Source organism: Rhinolophus hipposideros (genome assembly GCF_964194185.1).
Source record: "Rhinolophus hipposideros genome assembly, chromosome: 10".
Taxonomy (NCBI): Eukaryota; Metazoa; Chordata; class Mammalia; order Chiroptera; family Rhinolophidae; genus Rhinolophus; species Rhinolophus hipposideros.
Window position 1 is genome coordinate 59,243,096 of NC_138056.1, and position 15,080 is coordinate 59,258,175.

General features: G+C 40.5%; 1 protein-coding gene across 1 annotated transcript in view; it reads right to left on the minus strand.

The window, feature by feature from the left end:
- RAB38 (RAB38, member RAS oncogene family) overlaps positions 1–14,023 on the minus strand; it is a 50,135-nt gene extending 36,112 nt beyond the window's left edge. The window contains exon 1 of the mRNA XM_081062996.1: positions 13,702–14,023. Within this exon, the coding sequence (XP_080919122.1) occupies positions 13,702–13,903 (202 nt within the window). The 5' untranslated portion in view covers positions 13,904–14,023. The remainder of the gene's footprint in view (positions 1–13,701) is intronic.
- Between the last annotated feature and the right edge of the window lie 1,057 nt (positions 14,024–15,080).

Sequence of the window (15,080 nt, forward strand, 5' to 3'; positions counted from 1 at the left end):
GCATGGATAGTGATGACCCACTGAGAAGCTGTCATGTGAGTACAAACCAAGTAGAGGTAAAGGAGCAAGCCATATGGATATTTAGGAGAGGGGAGTTTTAGCCAGAGGGGACAGCAGGTACAAAGATGCTGAGGCACAAAAGTGTCTGGGAAGTGCTTGGAGAACAGCAAGGAGACTGTTGGCCAGAGAGCACTGAGCGAGGGGAAGAGAGTGTGAGTTGAGGCAGGCAGATCACACAGGGTCCAGACTGTACACAGTTTGGGGCCATTATACGGATGCTGCCTTTTATTCTGGATGAGAGGAAAGCACTGAAGGATTGTGAATAAATGAGGAACATGAACTGACAGAAGTAAATGGTTAATTCTGGCGGCTGCACTAAGAAATGACTTATAGGAGTCAAGGTTGGCATTGGGGAGATGAGAATCCAGGCAAGACATAATGATTTGGACCAAAGTGGTAGTAGTGATGGTGGGAAATATTGGTTGTTCTGTAGATATATTTGGAGATTGAGGTGACAGATGGGATGTAAATCATGATGTGATTGAAGCATGACTCCCAAACTTTTGCCCTGATTTATTGAAAGTATGGAATTGACTTTACCTGAGATGGAGAAGACTTTTGGAGGTATCGGTTTTGTAGATCAGAATTTTGACATGCTAAGTTTCAGATGTCTGTTAGGCAGATATGTTCAATAGGAAGCTGTATATATGAGGCTGAATTTCCAGGGGTGACAAGGGCTGAGATTTAACTTGTACTTTAAATTCTGTACACCTCTGCCAGTTACACCTTTCAAAGTCCTGTTTTCACCCTATCATTTCCCTAATTAAACACTTTCAGAGATTCACCACTGTCCAGAGCAGATGCCAAAAACTGAAGTTCGTGCTGCTAACACGTTATGTCACCCACATGAGATTTAAAGCAATTTAAACTATTTCCCAAGAATTATAAATTGGAAGATCTCTAATCAAACAGATATTGGACTACCTTGAAAACTCAGAATGTTCAGAAATACAGAGTCTACATCATGTGAATAATGTTTAGAAATTAGTTCATTTGAACTGACCAGTACCAAACATCCAATTTTAAAGGGGAAAGAAAAAAAAATATTTGCTCAGATGCTATTCCTTTCACATTGTTATACTACACAAAAACACTCACTGCCTCAAATTTGTGTATTTATATCAATTTTATAAAAAATAAGTCTAACAAAATATATAGAATTCAATGCAATTTATATATATTTTTTAAATTATTGTTACTGATCCATTTTTCTTATTGTAAGGCTCTAATAAATGATTACCTAGAATTCTATGGGGCTTTTTTTTTTTTGCATTAAAACACTCTTTAACACGTGGTCTTGTTCCAAAACATCCATGTAGCTGTACATGGAGTTGTGTAGAGAAACAAAATGGGAACCAGGATTATGGGGCGGGGAGCATTGTTCCCATTTCCTAGGGAAACAGAGAACAGTAGCTTCAGTGGTCCAGTATTGGGAACAGATTTTTCAGAAGCTTCTGAAAGATGGACAAGTGTTTGCCAGATAGAGAAAAAGTTCATTTATGTTATCCTCTTGGCTCCTATGGGATTTTCAAGGTTGCACACCTTGATCTATAAGTTAAAAGCTAGTCTTCAGACCGAGGTCAGGGTCCTGCCCAAAACGATGCCTTGCTAGGCTCTGCCAAATTCTGCTTCTTGCTTTCATTCACAGTCACTCCATGGCACCCCCACGCCCACTAGAACATACCTTCTCCCGTATTCTCTACCTAACTAAATTCTAGCTATTCTTCAACATACCAAACCCTACCTTTTTGTAGTCATTTCTGACTAGTTGGCCCCACGTTTAATTCTTTCCTCCTGTATACTCACACAGCACTGACTGTATCACTTGCTGCCTTGCCTTGTACTGATTTTTATGGGCTGCGAACCTCTATAGCCTGCATCACCAATTACACTGCAACTCCTTGAGCCCACGTGGAATTACTCAATTACTGTCCCTTTATGTTTCTATAACACATGCACTCAGAGAGACTCTCAGTCTATGCTCACAATGGACTTGCGAAATAGATTGGAACTAGTAATACAAATACCCTTTACATAATGAAATAACAGTTAATATTGATTTATTACTTATGAGAGGGAATGTCAGCAGGGAGAGGAGTGAACTGAATAAAGCAAAATCTCTGAGCCAACTCATTTACTTTTTATGCCTACTAAACTCCTGCTCATTTTTAAGATCCACTCTGAAAAAAAATCTGTACCCAGTTCAGAACCACCCAAGTTCTTTGTGCAGTTTCTTTAGTTCCACCATAAGTAACGGCTCTCATTTCATCTTACCACTGGGCATCACCTCTTATAAGCAAATCTCACCTCTACTCAATAAGAAAGTAAAGCTGGATGCAGAGTATTGAATCAAGCTCAAGTGTGTACGAAAAAAATAGATGACATAAAAAGTTAACAATTGTTTCTAAGGTGTTCATAAACAATAGCATCAGAGAAAGGAAGGATGGATATAGGAATCTTTATTTTAAATTACATTTCAAAAATATTCTCATTACATTCTGAATTTATGTTTAGATTTAAAGCTGGTGCATGTGTGTGTGTGTGTGTGTGTGTGTGTGTGTATGAGTATCACAGTATCCCAGAATATTTTTGTCACATTGATTTTGACTGGAGTCCGATGTTCACATTAAATGCAATAACTCCCTTGGAAAGAGAAACAAAATCATATACTAAAGTAATGTCCAATATTGGATGGATGGAGAGAATGAAACCAAGTGATAGAAGAGATAGATAATCAGCATCTTGTGTTTTTAAATAAATTAATTACAACCTAAATAAATACCTAGCCATCAACCTAAAAATACCTCCACTGAAAAGTAAGCTCAGATGTATTCAATAAAAAGCTATCCTTGATGCATGCCAAACTATACTGGGGTGCTTCTGTGAACTCACAGGTGTACAATTTAAAATTTCAAGGCAAACACAGTGGTGCTGAAGATCAATCAGAAACCTCAGGAACTACTAGCTCGAGGTAGTTCACAATTTTAACATTAGATCGAGTTCCATTCCTTTTGATGTGATCATATTTTTTTCAAACCGGGGTTTTCGCAGTTTGTGTAATAAAAAGCAAGAGTCATGTGGAAATCAATGTGAAACAGGAAATGAAGGGTGGTAGCGTCAATATTGCTTTCTTTAAATTTAAAAAAAAACACACATATCACGCTACCCCATATAACAAACACTTAATTTTTATTCCAGTACTGCCCAGCATCATATTTTTAATACTCAAACTAGAGACTTGTGTCCTTCAGTCACTGTTGTTTTCTTGCCTAAAAATAGTATATTAAGTTGGTAGTTATGTAGCCAAGCAAACTACATGTTTGCAGCAGTGATGTATACAAATAATACAGCTCATCCAATTCTTAGTTCTATCTAAAACTATAAAGGTTCACAACTAATAAATTATTCCTTTAAAATAAATAATATGCATTTTCTAAATGCAACTTAAACAATCTATGACACGTGAAAGCCATTGCATTGTCATATCCCCCATTAGGAAATAGAACAAACTGATTAGAAAATAGGATTTGAAACTATACAAATCTGTTTATATCCCAGCCCTATTCCTTACTACCCATGTGACTTTGAAAAGGTTTCTATGTGTTTTTTCCCTTGCGCGTGTGTTTTCTAGTCTGTCTATGCACAATTCTCGTGTCTCTGTGATGAGGTTAGTAACAATGCTGACCAGACAAGCTCACTGTGCACAATAAATGATGCATAAAAATTCACAACACACCATGCCTGCCACTCAATAAATGGTCGCTATTAATAACATTTTATTGTAGGAGAGAACAGTCCTCCCAACAAGTAATTTAAATTAATTTGTCCTAAACGTCATCCTGTAAATTAGACTGAAATTTGTTTAAATCCCTCACGTTATAGATAATTTCTTTGTCTAATTCATTAAGCTGAGGAGCTATTGTAGGTAGATTCAGAAGCTGAAACTCAGCTTCTACATCACACAAGAAGCTAAGTTTTCAATCATTCATCTTGAGAGAGCAGATGTACGCAAGGCTGATGAGGAAGAAAGGTTAAATAACGTTTCAGGATAACACTACCAGACTATACAAAAAGTAGAGACTCACAGCAAAAAGTAATAATTCTGATTTCCCTCAGACATTTGAAACAATTGACGATTCTCTTCTTAAACTCTCTGCCCTTTGCTTTCAAACCTGCCCTTGCTTGGTTCTCCTCCTGCGTGGTGTTTTCTTCTTCTCTTCTTTGCTGACTCCACAGTTATTTTATTAAATTATGTAACAAACAACTTGTGGCAAGGTCTGCTAAAAATCATGAAGGATATTTGGGGAAGTACCAAATAATCGCTAAAGGAATAGTGCTAGAAGGGGATAAAGAAAAGTTGCATAGGATTCAAGGGATGAAGACGTTTCCACTGGAATGAGAGAATCAGGGAAGTCTCTGCAGAGGAATTGCCCTTCCTAAACTTGACGTAGGATTTGGATATATGGAAATAAAGGGCAGGGCATGAGAACCAGCAAGAAGAACAGCAGCAAAGGCAGAGGCAAGAAACCTGGGGTATGAACACGTAATAACAAGGAGTTTGAATGGCCAAATTTCAAGCCTCATAATGGAGAGTGGGGGACATTCAATTAGGAATGTTATTTGAAGCCAGACTCTGGATGACTCTGGGTGTCCACGATGCCATACCATCATCTTCTCTTTTTCATTACCTGAACTCCCATAGGGCTGGGTGCCTACTAAATTCAATTATCTTTGTGTGCAGGTGCTTAAGACAACACCAAAACATCGGGTGTTAAAAAATAGTTTTTAGTTATTTAAATCTCATTATCAATAAACCAAAGAAGCTTGATTCTGGTTCCAGTTGTACCATTAACTAGGTCTGTGGGCCTGCGAAACTAATGTGATCCCCCATTCAAAGCATAGCTTCTTTATCTGTAAAATTAATGATTTGGATTGATAGGCCTTCCAGGTTTTAACTTTGTGACAATGACCTTTCAGGAAGTAATAAGCTCATCTACTGTATCCAAAAATTATAAAGATACAGTTTGATCATTCGACCTCCAAATGAATGACATTTCACTCCAAATTATGAAACTTTGTTAAATGAAATACAGTTTTTAAGAATTGGTCTTTAAGGTCACTCTCCAGTTTTTATGGTGAAAAGCTAAAATAGAATGCCACCTTAATAAAAGTGATTACCATATGTATTGATTCCAAAATGTATGCATTTGTATATGTTAATGCTTATAAAATTATGAAGTTTCAGGCAGGAACAAAATTAAATATATTAATTTTGTTTTGTTGAACAAAGTTTTACATTAATGATATGTCTTGGAATAAAAGCAATGATGAAATAGTTGACTGAAAAACTTTTTTTTTTGAACAAATAAGCACCAACTAAGCACCAACTACTATGCTAGAACTTAGGTTACAGTTTGGAGGGAAAAGACATTCCAATGCAGTAGTAGAGGATTTCTAATCTGGGGTAAGCAGAGTGGCAAACTGGAGAATATCTAACTGGAGAATGACACCTGCAGAGATGTCTCACCACTGTGGATTACAAACTGATGGGTGGTAAAGCTAGAGGAAGGCATGGGTATTAGGAAGCTGCTACAATAGTTCAGATGAGTTGTAAAGAAGACATGGCTAGGAGGAATAAGAGCTAATTTCCAAGGTAGAAAAGATAGATTTGATTAATACCTGAGAATGGGAAACTAAAGGTATTAGTGGGCATTGGTGGAAGTTAAAACCTAAATTATTTTCAAAGAGTAATTTAAGATCATATAACTTAACCAAATTCCCAAACAGCTGAAAAAAAATTAGTAGAATTCAATAATTTGGAACCCCAAGCTCCAGCCACAGACATGACCTTGTCAAGCTGAGGAAGACTACTCTAGTACACCAACCTAGAACCTGAGAATCTTCCCTTGATGAAATAAACCTTATTTCTACCCCAGAAGAGGTAGGGCCACCATATCCCCCTGAGAATGTCCATCTCGGAATCAAAGAGAGTGAAAGAAATAAAAAGGGTTCTCAGTGGTTTGAAGGCTTTGCAGGATTCCCCAACGTTAATCATCAGAAGAGAAGAAACGTAGGTTTATATCACAGCATAACTACTTCCAATTTTCTTTTTTTTTTTCCTTAGGTGAGCAATGACTCTAAAGTCAACCCAGTTTGCTTAACACCAAACCACTTTTATTGAGCAACTACTGTGTAACACGTACCATGTTGTACTTACACTTGGCCCAGTTTCCTCACCTATAAAACTGGAAATAGCAAGACCTGATTGCCAAAATTACTGTGGTGTTTAAACTGCAAAGATTGCTATGACAAATTGATAAGCATAAGGAATTATCACTCATAACTTTTAGTTTAGCATATATGTTCTTTCCTAATTTGCTACTTCTCTCTCACCACCTCCCTCCACACACTCTGTAATCTCTGGCTAATGCCAGATTACCCACAACCATTGTGTCTCCTCACCGCCATGCCATAACTAGGGTAGGCCCCCTTTTTAAACTTTCTTTTCATACCTGACACTTCCCGTTCAGAGCGCTTATCAAAACAGTTATTAAATAATTATCTTCATGATTATCTTTTAATATCTTTATGTCCTACTATGTTTCCCCAAAAATAAGACCTAGCCGGACTATCAGCTCTAATGCTTCTTTTGGAGCAAAAATTAATGTAAGACCGGGTACTATATTATATTATATTATATTATATTATATTATATTATATTATATTATAGACCCGGTCTCATATTGTAGTAAAATATTATATTATAGTATAGTGAAATAAGACTAGGTTTTACATTAATTTTTGCTCCAAAAGACGCATTAGAGCTGATTGTCTGACTAGCTCTTATTTTCAGGGAAACACAGTATTAGACTATCAGATTCCATTAGAGCAAAGATTGATCCACTTCATTCTCCCTTAAGTCCCTCTGCTTATCGAGCAATCAAATAAATTTTCCCAGGCAAGATATACTTCTTGAATCCTCACGTTTTAAAACTATTTTAATATAATGCAGTAAAACAAAAAATTATTTAAGTACCACTTTGACCCTCAATGAGAGTAACTGTGTTCCTGACGACAAGGCCACAATGTGACAGATCCTGGGTTTCCTTTTGACATGGCTAGGCCTCAAGGACTCCAGTCACTTTTTACTGACTAAGACCCCACAAGCTCCTCTCTCAATAGCTTTATGACTTAGAATTTGTCTTTCGAATTATCAGTTCTCCTATCACCTCATCCCCACCATGTTAATTCTTTTCATCATGACATATATAATCTATAGGCAATTGGGAGCCACCAAATTATATCCTGGGAAGATAAACTTGACCTTGGTACACAGAACAACTAGAGGAAGAAGAGACCAGAACTAGTCAGATGGCTATGACAGCAAAACAGTTAAGTAATAATAGTGCTGTCCCTGGTCTAGGGAATTGAGTGGCAGGAGAGGCATAATTACTATCTGACTAGGAGATGGATGGTGTGTGAGGATCAAAGAAGAAGGAGAAAAGATGGCAGAGGTTTCAAGTTTAAGTGATTGGAGAAAAAACAGCATAGTTAACACAAACAAGAAAGTCCAGTGTGTGGGAAAGATGTGTAGTTTAAACTTACAAACAGCATCCTTTACTACTTTTATCATTAAGAGGATTGATTGTGGATATATTCTGTTTATATTCCTTTGTTGCTGTTATTTCCTTTCGTACTTTCCAATTTTGCTACACTGAGCATATATTACTTTATTAATAGAAAAAACCCAGCAATCCTGTTTTTTTTATGCAACTTTGCTATGACATAGTGATGTTGCAAGATAAGTGAGATATCATAAAGGAGACGCCCAGCTAGAAGACAGAATGGTAAGTCTGAAGCTCGTGAGAAGTCAAGGTTCTACGCACAGTTTTAGAGTTATCAGCATAGAGTTTCAAGCCATAGGAATGCATGAGATCCTCAAGAGAAGGAGACAGTTAAAGAGGGCCAGAGGAGGAACTTCTGTCTCAAGTTGTGTAGCCCTGAACTCACTCACAGGGAGTAACTCGTGCGAGGTAGGAGCACAGGGAATAGCACACTACCTAGAGGCTTTGTCCAGCCAGCTCACGTTTAATCTCAGAGACTGGATAACTATGGTGTAGAGAGAACCCCCTCTGTACCACCAGAGATTTCTGAAGTTACCTATGTAACCGTCAGGCCCACTAAACTGGGAACTTCTTGAAGTCAGGAACCAAGTCTTGTTCACTTCCTTATTCTTCTTTGTTTTCCCCTCACCCAGCACTGGGCCTAACATATACCAGGCATTTAATATACATATTTGCTGAAGAAACAACTGCACACATAAGTGCTTCTCCTCCCCACGCCCTCCTCTCCAATGACAGCATTTCTTGATCACTCTGCTATGTGCTCTCCTATCAGAACTAGTCCTCTAAAACCTAGATGAGAGGACATGTCCCATATGCCTAATGCACATGTGTCTGTGACAGATGGAGGTTTTAATGGTTATCCTGCAAGAAGCCCGGAGGTGCTTTCCCAACACATCCCTCTTCGTACTTTGAAAGTTCACAGTTTTGCTCAGTGTATATATTATTTACCTGTAAGCACATAGCATGTTAGTCCACATAATATTTAGAAAATCTATGATTATCCAGGCAAGAACCAAGGCCATAAACTGCTCAACTGTCCAGCAGAAAATGGCTGCAATTTAATGTGCTTTTTCGTTTCTTTTGCTTGACATAGTGGTTGCCAGATTTAGCTCTTCCTAGTTTTCTAGATCTATTTCATTGATATTTAAGATTCTTCTTCTAAAACTCCTTGGAGAATTACAGTATTTAGAAATAGATACTGAAGAGATGGTCAAGTCCAAACCCTTGCCTCGGTTGACTTTCACAATGTGGAAGCACTTCATCATCTCTAAAACAACACACCACTGTGGCCCAGAGGAATCTCACAGCCACCAGTGTGGGGAGTCCGTGTTCCGAGGCTCCTGACTCTACACTCAGGCTGTCTCCCCTTTTCACTCAGACTGTTGGATGGTTAATGTCCTCCAGTGCTTCTGTGTCACACGGCTTAGGCTGGGAAAGTTAGTATAGATGTGCCCTGTAGAGAAATATTTTTCTTACAAGTTGGATCTTGTTTTAAATATTTAGAAGCATTGGTGATTTAGTAGAGATTAGCAGTGAAACTTTTACATGGTGAAGAAGCACTCTCTAAATTACCTGCCAACTTTATTTTCTACCGTATTTGTTAAATCTAGAATTGGGTTTTCTGACAGACAACAGACTTGGTCATCTCTCTCTTATACATATCTACATTTATACCCATTTATCTATATCTATGGCTATATTATCTATCTATCATTCTATCTATCTACCCATCTATCTATCTATCTATCTATCTATCTATCTATCTATCTATCTATCAATCATCTATCTATCTATCTACCTACCTACTTATCTATCTATCTATCTATCTATCTATCTATCTATCTATCTATCTATGTTGGAGTTAAACAGACCTGCTTACTCCTGTTCTCCTCTGCCACTTGCTAGCTCTTGTGACCTTGGACAAGTCCTTTACCTCTCTGATTCCTGATCTTTTCTAATACAAAATAGGTTTAACACCACTTGCTTTCTCTAGACCCTCAGTGATGCTGGGAAAATCAAGCAGGAAAATGTATGTGAAACCAGTTTAAAACAAGAGTCATAGCTAACATTTATTCAGCATTTAATACCTGTCAGGAACAGCTTTACATGAATTAATTCATTTCATTCTTTCAACAATTCTAAAATGCAGATTCTGTTATTGTCCCCCATTTACAGACAGGAAACCAAGACATAAAAGTTAAGTAACTTGCCCAAGTTGCTTGGAATAAGAAGTTGGAATAAGCTACCACATACTACCTGGGCACAGTGAGAATATATTAAAACTGATAGAGATGGCAAGAGATAAACAGTACAAATATGTGATATCACAGGAAAATCAAACAATCATCATTTTATAGATGGGACAACTAAAGTCCAGCAAGGTTTCATGGCTTGCCCAAAGCCAAGTATTACATATTTATAATACCTATAATTTAGAATATATTTAGAATATGTCCAAAGTATTCCATTTCTAAATTGTAGGAAGTAGAACAAAGCTATTAGGAACCTGGGTGTGGATTCAATGGCCAAGTTTTAAATTCCAGCACTACCACTTAAACAGCTATTTTACTGGGAAATTAAAAATTAAATGTGTGGACAATTGTAAGAATACATACTTAAGAAATGTTAGCTACTATTACTCTGACTGTCCCAATTCCTGTGGTTAGGTCCCAAAGAACATCAAGAGATCTACAGAAAATTGTATAATTCTCTTTGAAAGTGCTAATGGAGTAATGCTAGTATCAGAATTTAGAGAGGAACAGAAAAAAAGAGTCTCAAGTATAAATTTTTTGTTTAATTCTTTTCTAATAAATCTATAAAAAGAATAAAACCTATAACCAAGAATCAAATTTTCAAAAATACATGTTCATTCCATTTCCTTTCACTGTCTGCACAGTGGTATTGAATAATATCCAAAAACCCGTTAGAAATAGGAAGGAAAATGTAAGGATAACCCATCTACTGAAGAAGAAATGCATGTGAAGGGGAAGAGGGCATAACCCCTATATGCCATTAGTACAGCAGGCATTCATACTGTAGCCATAAAGAATATGGCTTGATTCCAAACCAGGTAGAACTAGGTCAACTCCGGCTTTTCCACTTAGCTGGGTAGCCTTGGGCAAAGTGACTCAATTTTTCTCATCCTATCGAGAGCTTTTGAACCCAGAGCCAGCCCAGTTGCTCCTCTAGGGTGGAACCACTGGGACTCGAGGTGATGACTGTCCCTTATGGGGTTTGTGGGATTCATCACATTGATTTCAAGACCAAGTTCACAGCCCTGCACTTTCTGGAGTCTTTCAAGATCAGACTGCTCAGTCTAAGTGGCTATGAGATATATATCACGGGAATTTGTTGGACAAATGGATCCCTACTTGGCACTGAACCAAATGAGCATCAAGACTCTCAGCAAAGGTTTCATTTATAGCAGGTGGATCTGATATCCTGTCTGGACAGGGCAGATGTCTATCTCATCTGTATCCCCGACCCTCTCACAGCGAGGCCCACTAGCCTTCACTACTTGTTCTTTCCAGATATGTACCAGAGTTGAGCACAAAGGAGAAAGAGAGACATTCCTATGTTTGAAGAGACAAGCCGAGATTTGAAGGTACTATAAAGCACGCTTAGCTGACTGGAGTCTGGGTGGGCAGCTAAGGTTGGCTTTCATATGAACTCACTCTTCACGGGTCTACCTATATAGCCTGAGACATGTCAGTACTATGCTCCAGATATCCTTTCCACAAATGCTTAGCCGCCCCCAACCAGCTTTGCCTGCTGCCCAACTTCTAGCTCTGCCAAAGGGCCTTTGGGATGGAGGCTGCCAAAGACAGGTTATCACAGAACATCGGAGGTCTGGGACGAAGAAGCTCCTCCACTGAGATGCTGCAAAACACCATACCTGTAGAACCGACTTTCCAGGGCTCCTCAGATTTCTTATCTACACAAGCTTCTGTAGCTACAGCCTCTACAGTATCCTTAGTCCAGAATCATGGCTCAGGAGGCATTTGTAAGCTTGGGAGTTAAATTGCTCATGACAGTGTTATGATATGGATAAAGCTGAAAAATGGTGCTGGGTATTTTAGAACAGATTGTATATGTAATATAGGAATCATCATTTATTAGGATTTAATCAGCACATTTATAGCATGTCCTTCTTGCCTAGCATTTATACATGCTCAAAAAATAAAGTGGTAGCTAGTGTACAACAATAATCCTTGCTGCTCTGCTAGGTGGTAGGGACTATCACCTTTAGCTAGCATTTATTGGTTGCTCATCTCTCTTTTGTTGGGAGAAAGCATTCCATCTATTTACAGATAAGGTAACTGAGACCAGTTTAGGAAGTTTGCCTAAAATCACCCATGACATATGGACTAAAACAGACACTCAGAGGGCGGCAGTGTGACTCTGGAATTCAGGCTCTTAATCAGGCCTTCATTCTTCTCTGTTAGGTGAGAACACCGAGATCCATGCACATTATATAACATGTCTGAGGTCACATCCTGACTTGCATTTGACCCAAAAGTCTAAATTACAGCTGCAGCCCCTTTCAAACGGTAAGCTAACTCTACACCTGAGTCCGGGAGACTTCTAACTCATCCAAAAGACTTTGCAGACCCTGAAATGCAGCAACAAAGTACGCAGAGGCATAGTGGATTTTCTAGATGAAAAGCCCAATCACGAAATGGCTGATGACATTTTCTGGTCTCTGATAACCCCTGTGCGACTAGAGCTGCTGAAGATGACTCTATATGCATGAATCTGGCCACATGCCAAGAATGTTATCATATGATCTGGCAGCTGATGAATAAAGAGGCACTGCAGTCCGCAGAAGCAGAGTTGCCCTTTCAAAAATTTTCCACATTTCTTCTTGCTTCAAGCCATGATAAAGTGTTTCCAGTCAAACGCACCAGCTAAAAAGAACCTATTCTCTGAAAGACAAGCAGCTAGTTTGGGTCCAGCACTTAAAAAGGTTCTTGGAGCCACAGACCATGAAAAACAGTCAGAGGTGAAGTGGCTCATCCCAGAATCCCAGCAGGAAGATTTCTGAGCTGCCTTTGTCTAACCCCTCTCCACTTAAGAGAGATGCAGTGAGCTGAACGGACTTGTGGGAAGCCACTAAGCAGAGCCAGGATCTACAATGAGGGATTGGGCATGCCCAGGTTGCAACCAGCCTCAGTCCAGGGACTCACTCTTGCAGACACTTCTCATCCTCCCATTTGACTGGGCCTAACTCCTGGTACAAACTCTCAGAATCTAATTCTGACGTCAAACATCGTAAAGAAGCTTCTCCTTTTCCAGGTCTCTCAATGAGAACTTCAGAGCCAAATCACAAATGTTAGGGGTAATGTCATAATCTTTTACACAAAACTCGCCTTAAAATAGATACACACACTCCTTCTGATAGACGACAGAGAGGCAGAGGGAGAAAGATAAAGAGAAATAGTACTTTGCTCCCATATGCACACGGAAAGGTCTCTGGCTGCCTCAAAACAGAGAACCTCAAACTCGCTTGGCTGAGGGCTGAAAAGGGGGTGGAGAAAGTTGGAAGAAAGTAAGCGATGGAAGATAGGAATTGGTAAACTCCTTTAACCCAGGAACTCTCCGGGTTCCCGCTGTGAACCCGTCTACCGGGTTCCCCCTCGGTCGGCGGAGGCACGGAAGGGCGGGCCTGACACTCAGGGGCGCGTCACCAGCAGGATTGTCCGCGCCCGGAAAATGCGCTGGAGGCCGAAAACTGAACGCAACTGCACACAGGTCTCCCTCTGAGTCCCCGGGAAGGCCCACGCCGTGTAGGGATCCCAGGGAAGGGAGTTAAAGCAACCGTCCCAAGCGCTGGAAGTTTCAGCGAGGGAAACTTTTTTTGGTCTGTTTTCTTTGCAACCAAGTTTCCAGTGCACCAGGAAAAGTCTCCTTGGGCGCAGCGCCGGGAAACCGGGCTCTCCCATTTGGCCTCGACCCTCAGCTCCAGGACTGGAGGCCGGCTGCGAGGCGCCCCCGCCGCCCCTCCCGAGGCGCTCACCTGCAATGTCCCAGAGCTGCAGGCGCACCACCGTCTCTGGGTCCCAGTGGAGCACCTTGAGCGCGAAGTCCACGCCGATGGTGGCCCGGTAGTGCGAGGAGAAGTTCTGGTGCACGTAGCGCTTAATGATGCTGGTCTTGCCCACGCCCAGGTCGCCGATGACCAGCAGTTTGTACAGGTGCTCCTTGTTGGGGACCTGCATCCTGACCGCCAGCCCGCCGTGCGGTGCGGTGCGGTGCCTGCCTGGCCGGGAAGCGCAGCCGAGGCCTGGGAGGGAAAGAGACTCGGGGAGCACGAGAGAAGGCGGCGGGGAGAGAAGGCGGCGGGGCGGGAGCCCAGGGGCGGAACTCCACCCCGCCGCCTGGAGAGACGCCCAGACGGGCGAGCAGGGGGTAATCCTCCTTCCCACCCCGCACGCACGGTGCGGCCTGAACGAGGAGTGCAGAGAGGAGCGACTCCTGGGGACTGGAAAGTGGGCGGCTCGCGTGTTAATGCCTGTTGCACAGGTTAGGCATACTGTGCTTTACAGCTTCCTAAGAGCTTTGCTCGCCTGTAATACTGGCCATAAAGCTGTAAGGGGTTGTTGTTTTTTTTATTTTCCATGCTTGAGCGCGAGAGTACTGAGTGTCAAAAAACGTATGTGAATTGCAAGATACGATGTTGACAAGCCTAGCGGGAGAGTGGGTTCTGGAGGCCAGCGAACCTGCCACCGTCCCACACATAGAACTTGGAAGAGAGGCAGCTTATAATACAATTTCAGGAGGGAGGACATGTAGGTATGGTTCCAGCATGCCCTGGTTTTTGATGCCAGTGACTTTGGGCACGTCATTTGAGCTGCCCCAGCCTCCCTTTCTTCCTCAGTGACCTGGTAGTGTAATCCAGACCTATCAGCATCGGGGGAGTGTGAGTACTGAGCAATTTCATACCTAGTCAACTGTTAATCGTCTAACAAAGAGGATAATTGGGCTGAAACTGCTTAGGGCATCCTTAGTTTTTAGCCTCCTTGTATCTTAAAAGCTCTGAGCGGCAGCATTGAGGTTAAACAACTGGTCAGATTATTTTAAGTGATGATAATAGCAGCCTTGTGATTATCCTTGACTTACTCTGTGCCAATTTTTATACATATGTCACTTAATCATCTCTGCAGTCTCAAAAACAGAAATCATTATTCTTCACATTTTACAAATGAGGAACTCAAGGCATACGCATTGTAATTAATGTACTCAGGGTCAAACAGGTAGTGAGGAAAAAGCCAAATTCAAATCTAAATCTTTTGGTGCCAAAGAGTTTTGTTTTATTTTTTTCATTCATTCTTTTAACCAATATATATTTGTGATTGGGGTGATAAAGAAATAAGACAAAGACTCCTGATCTCAACA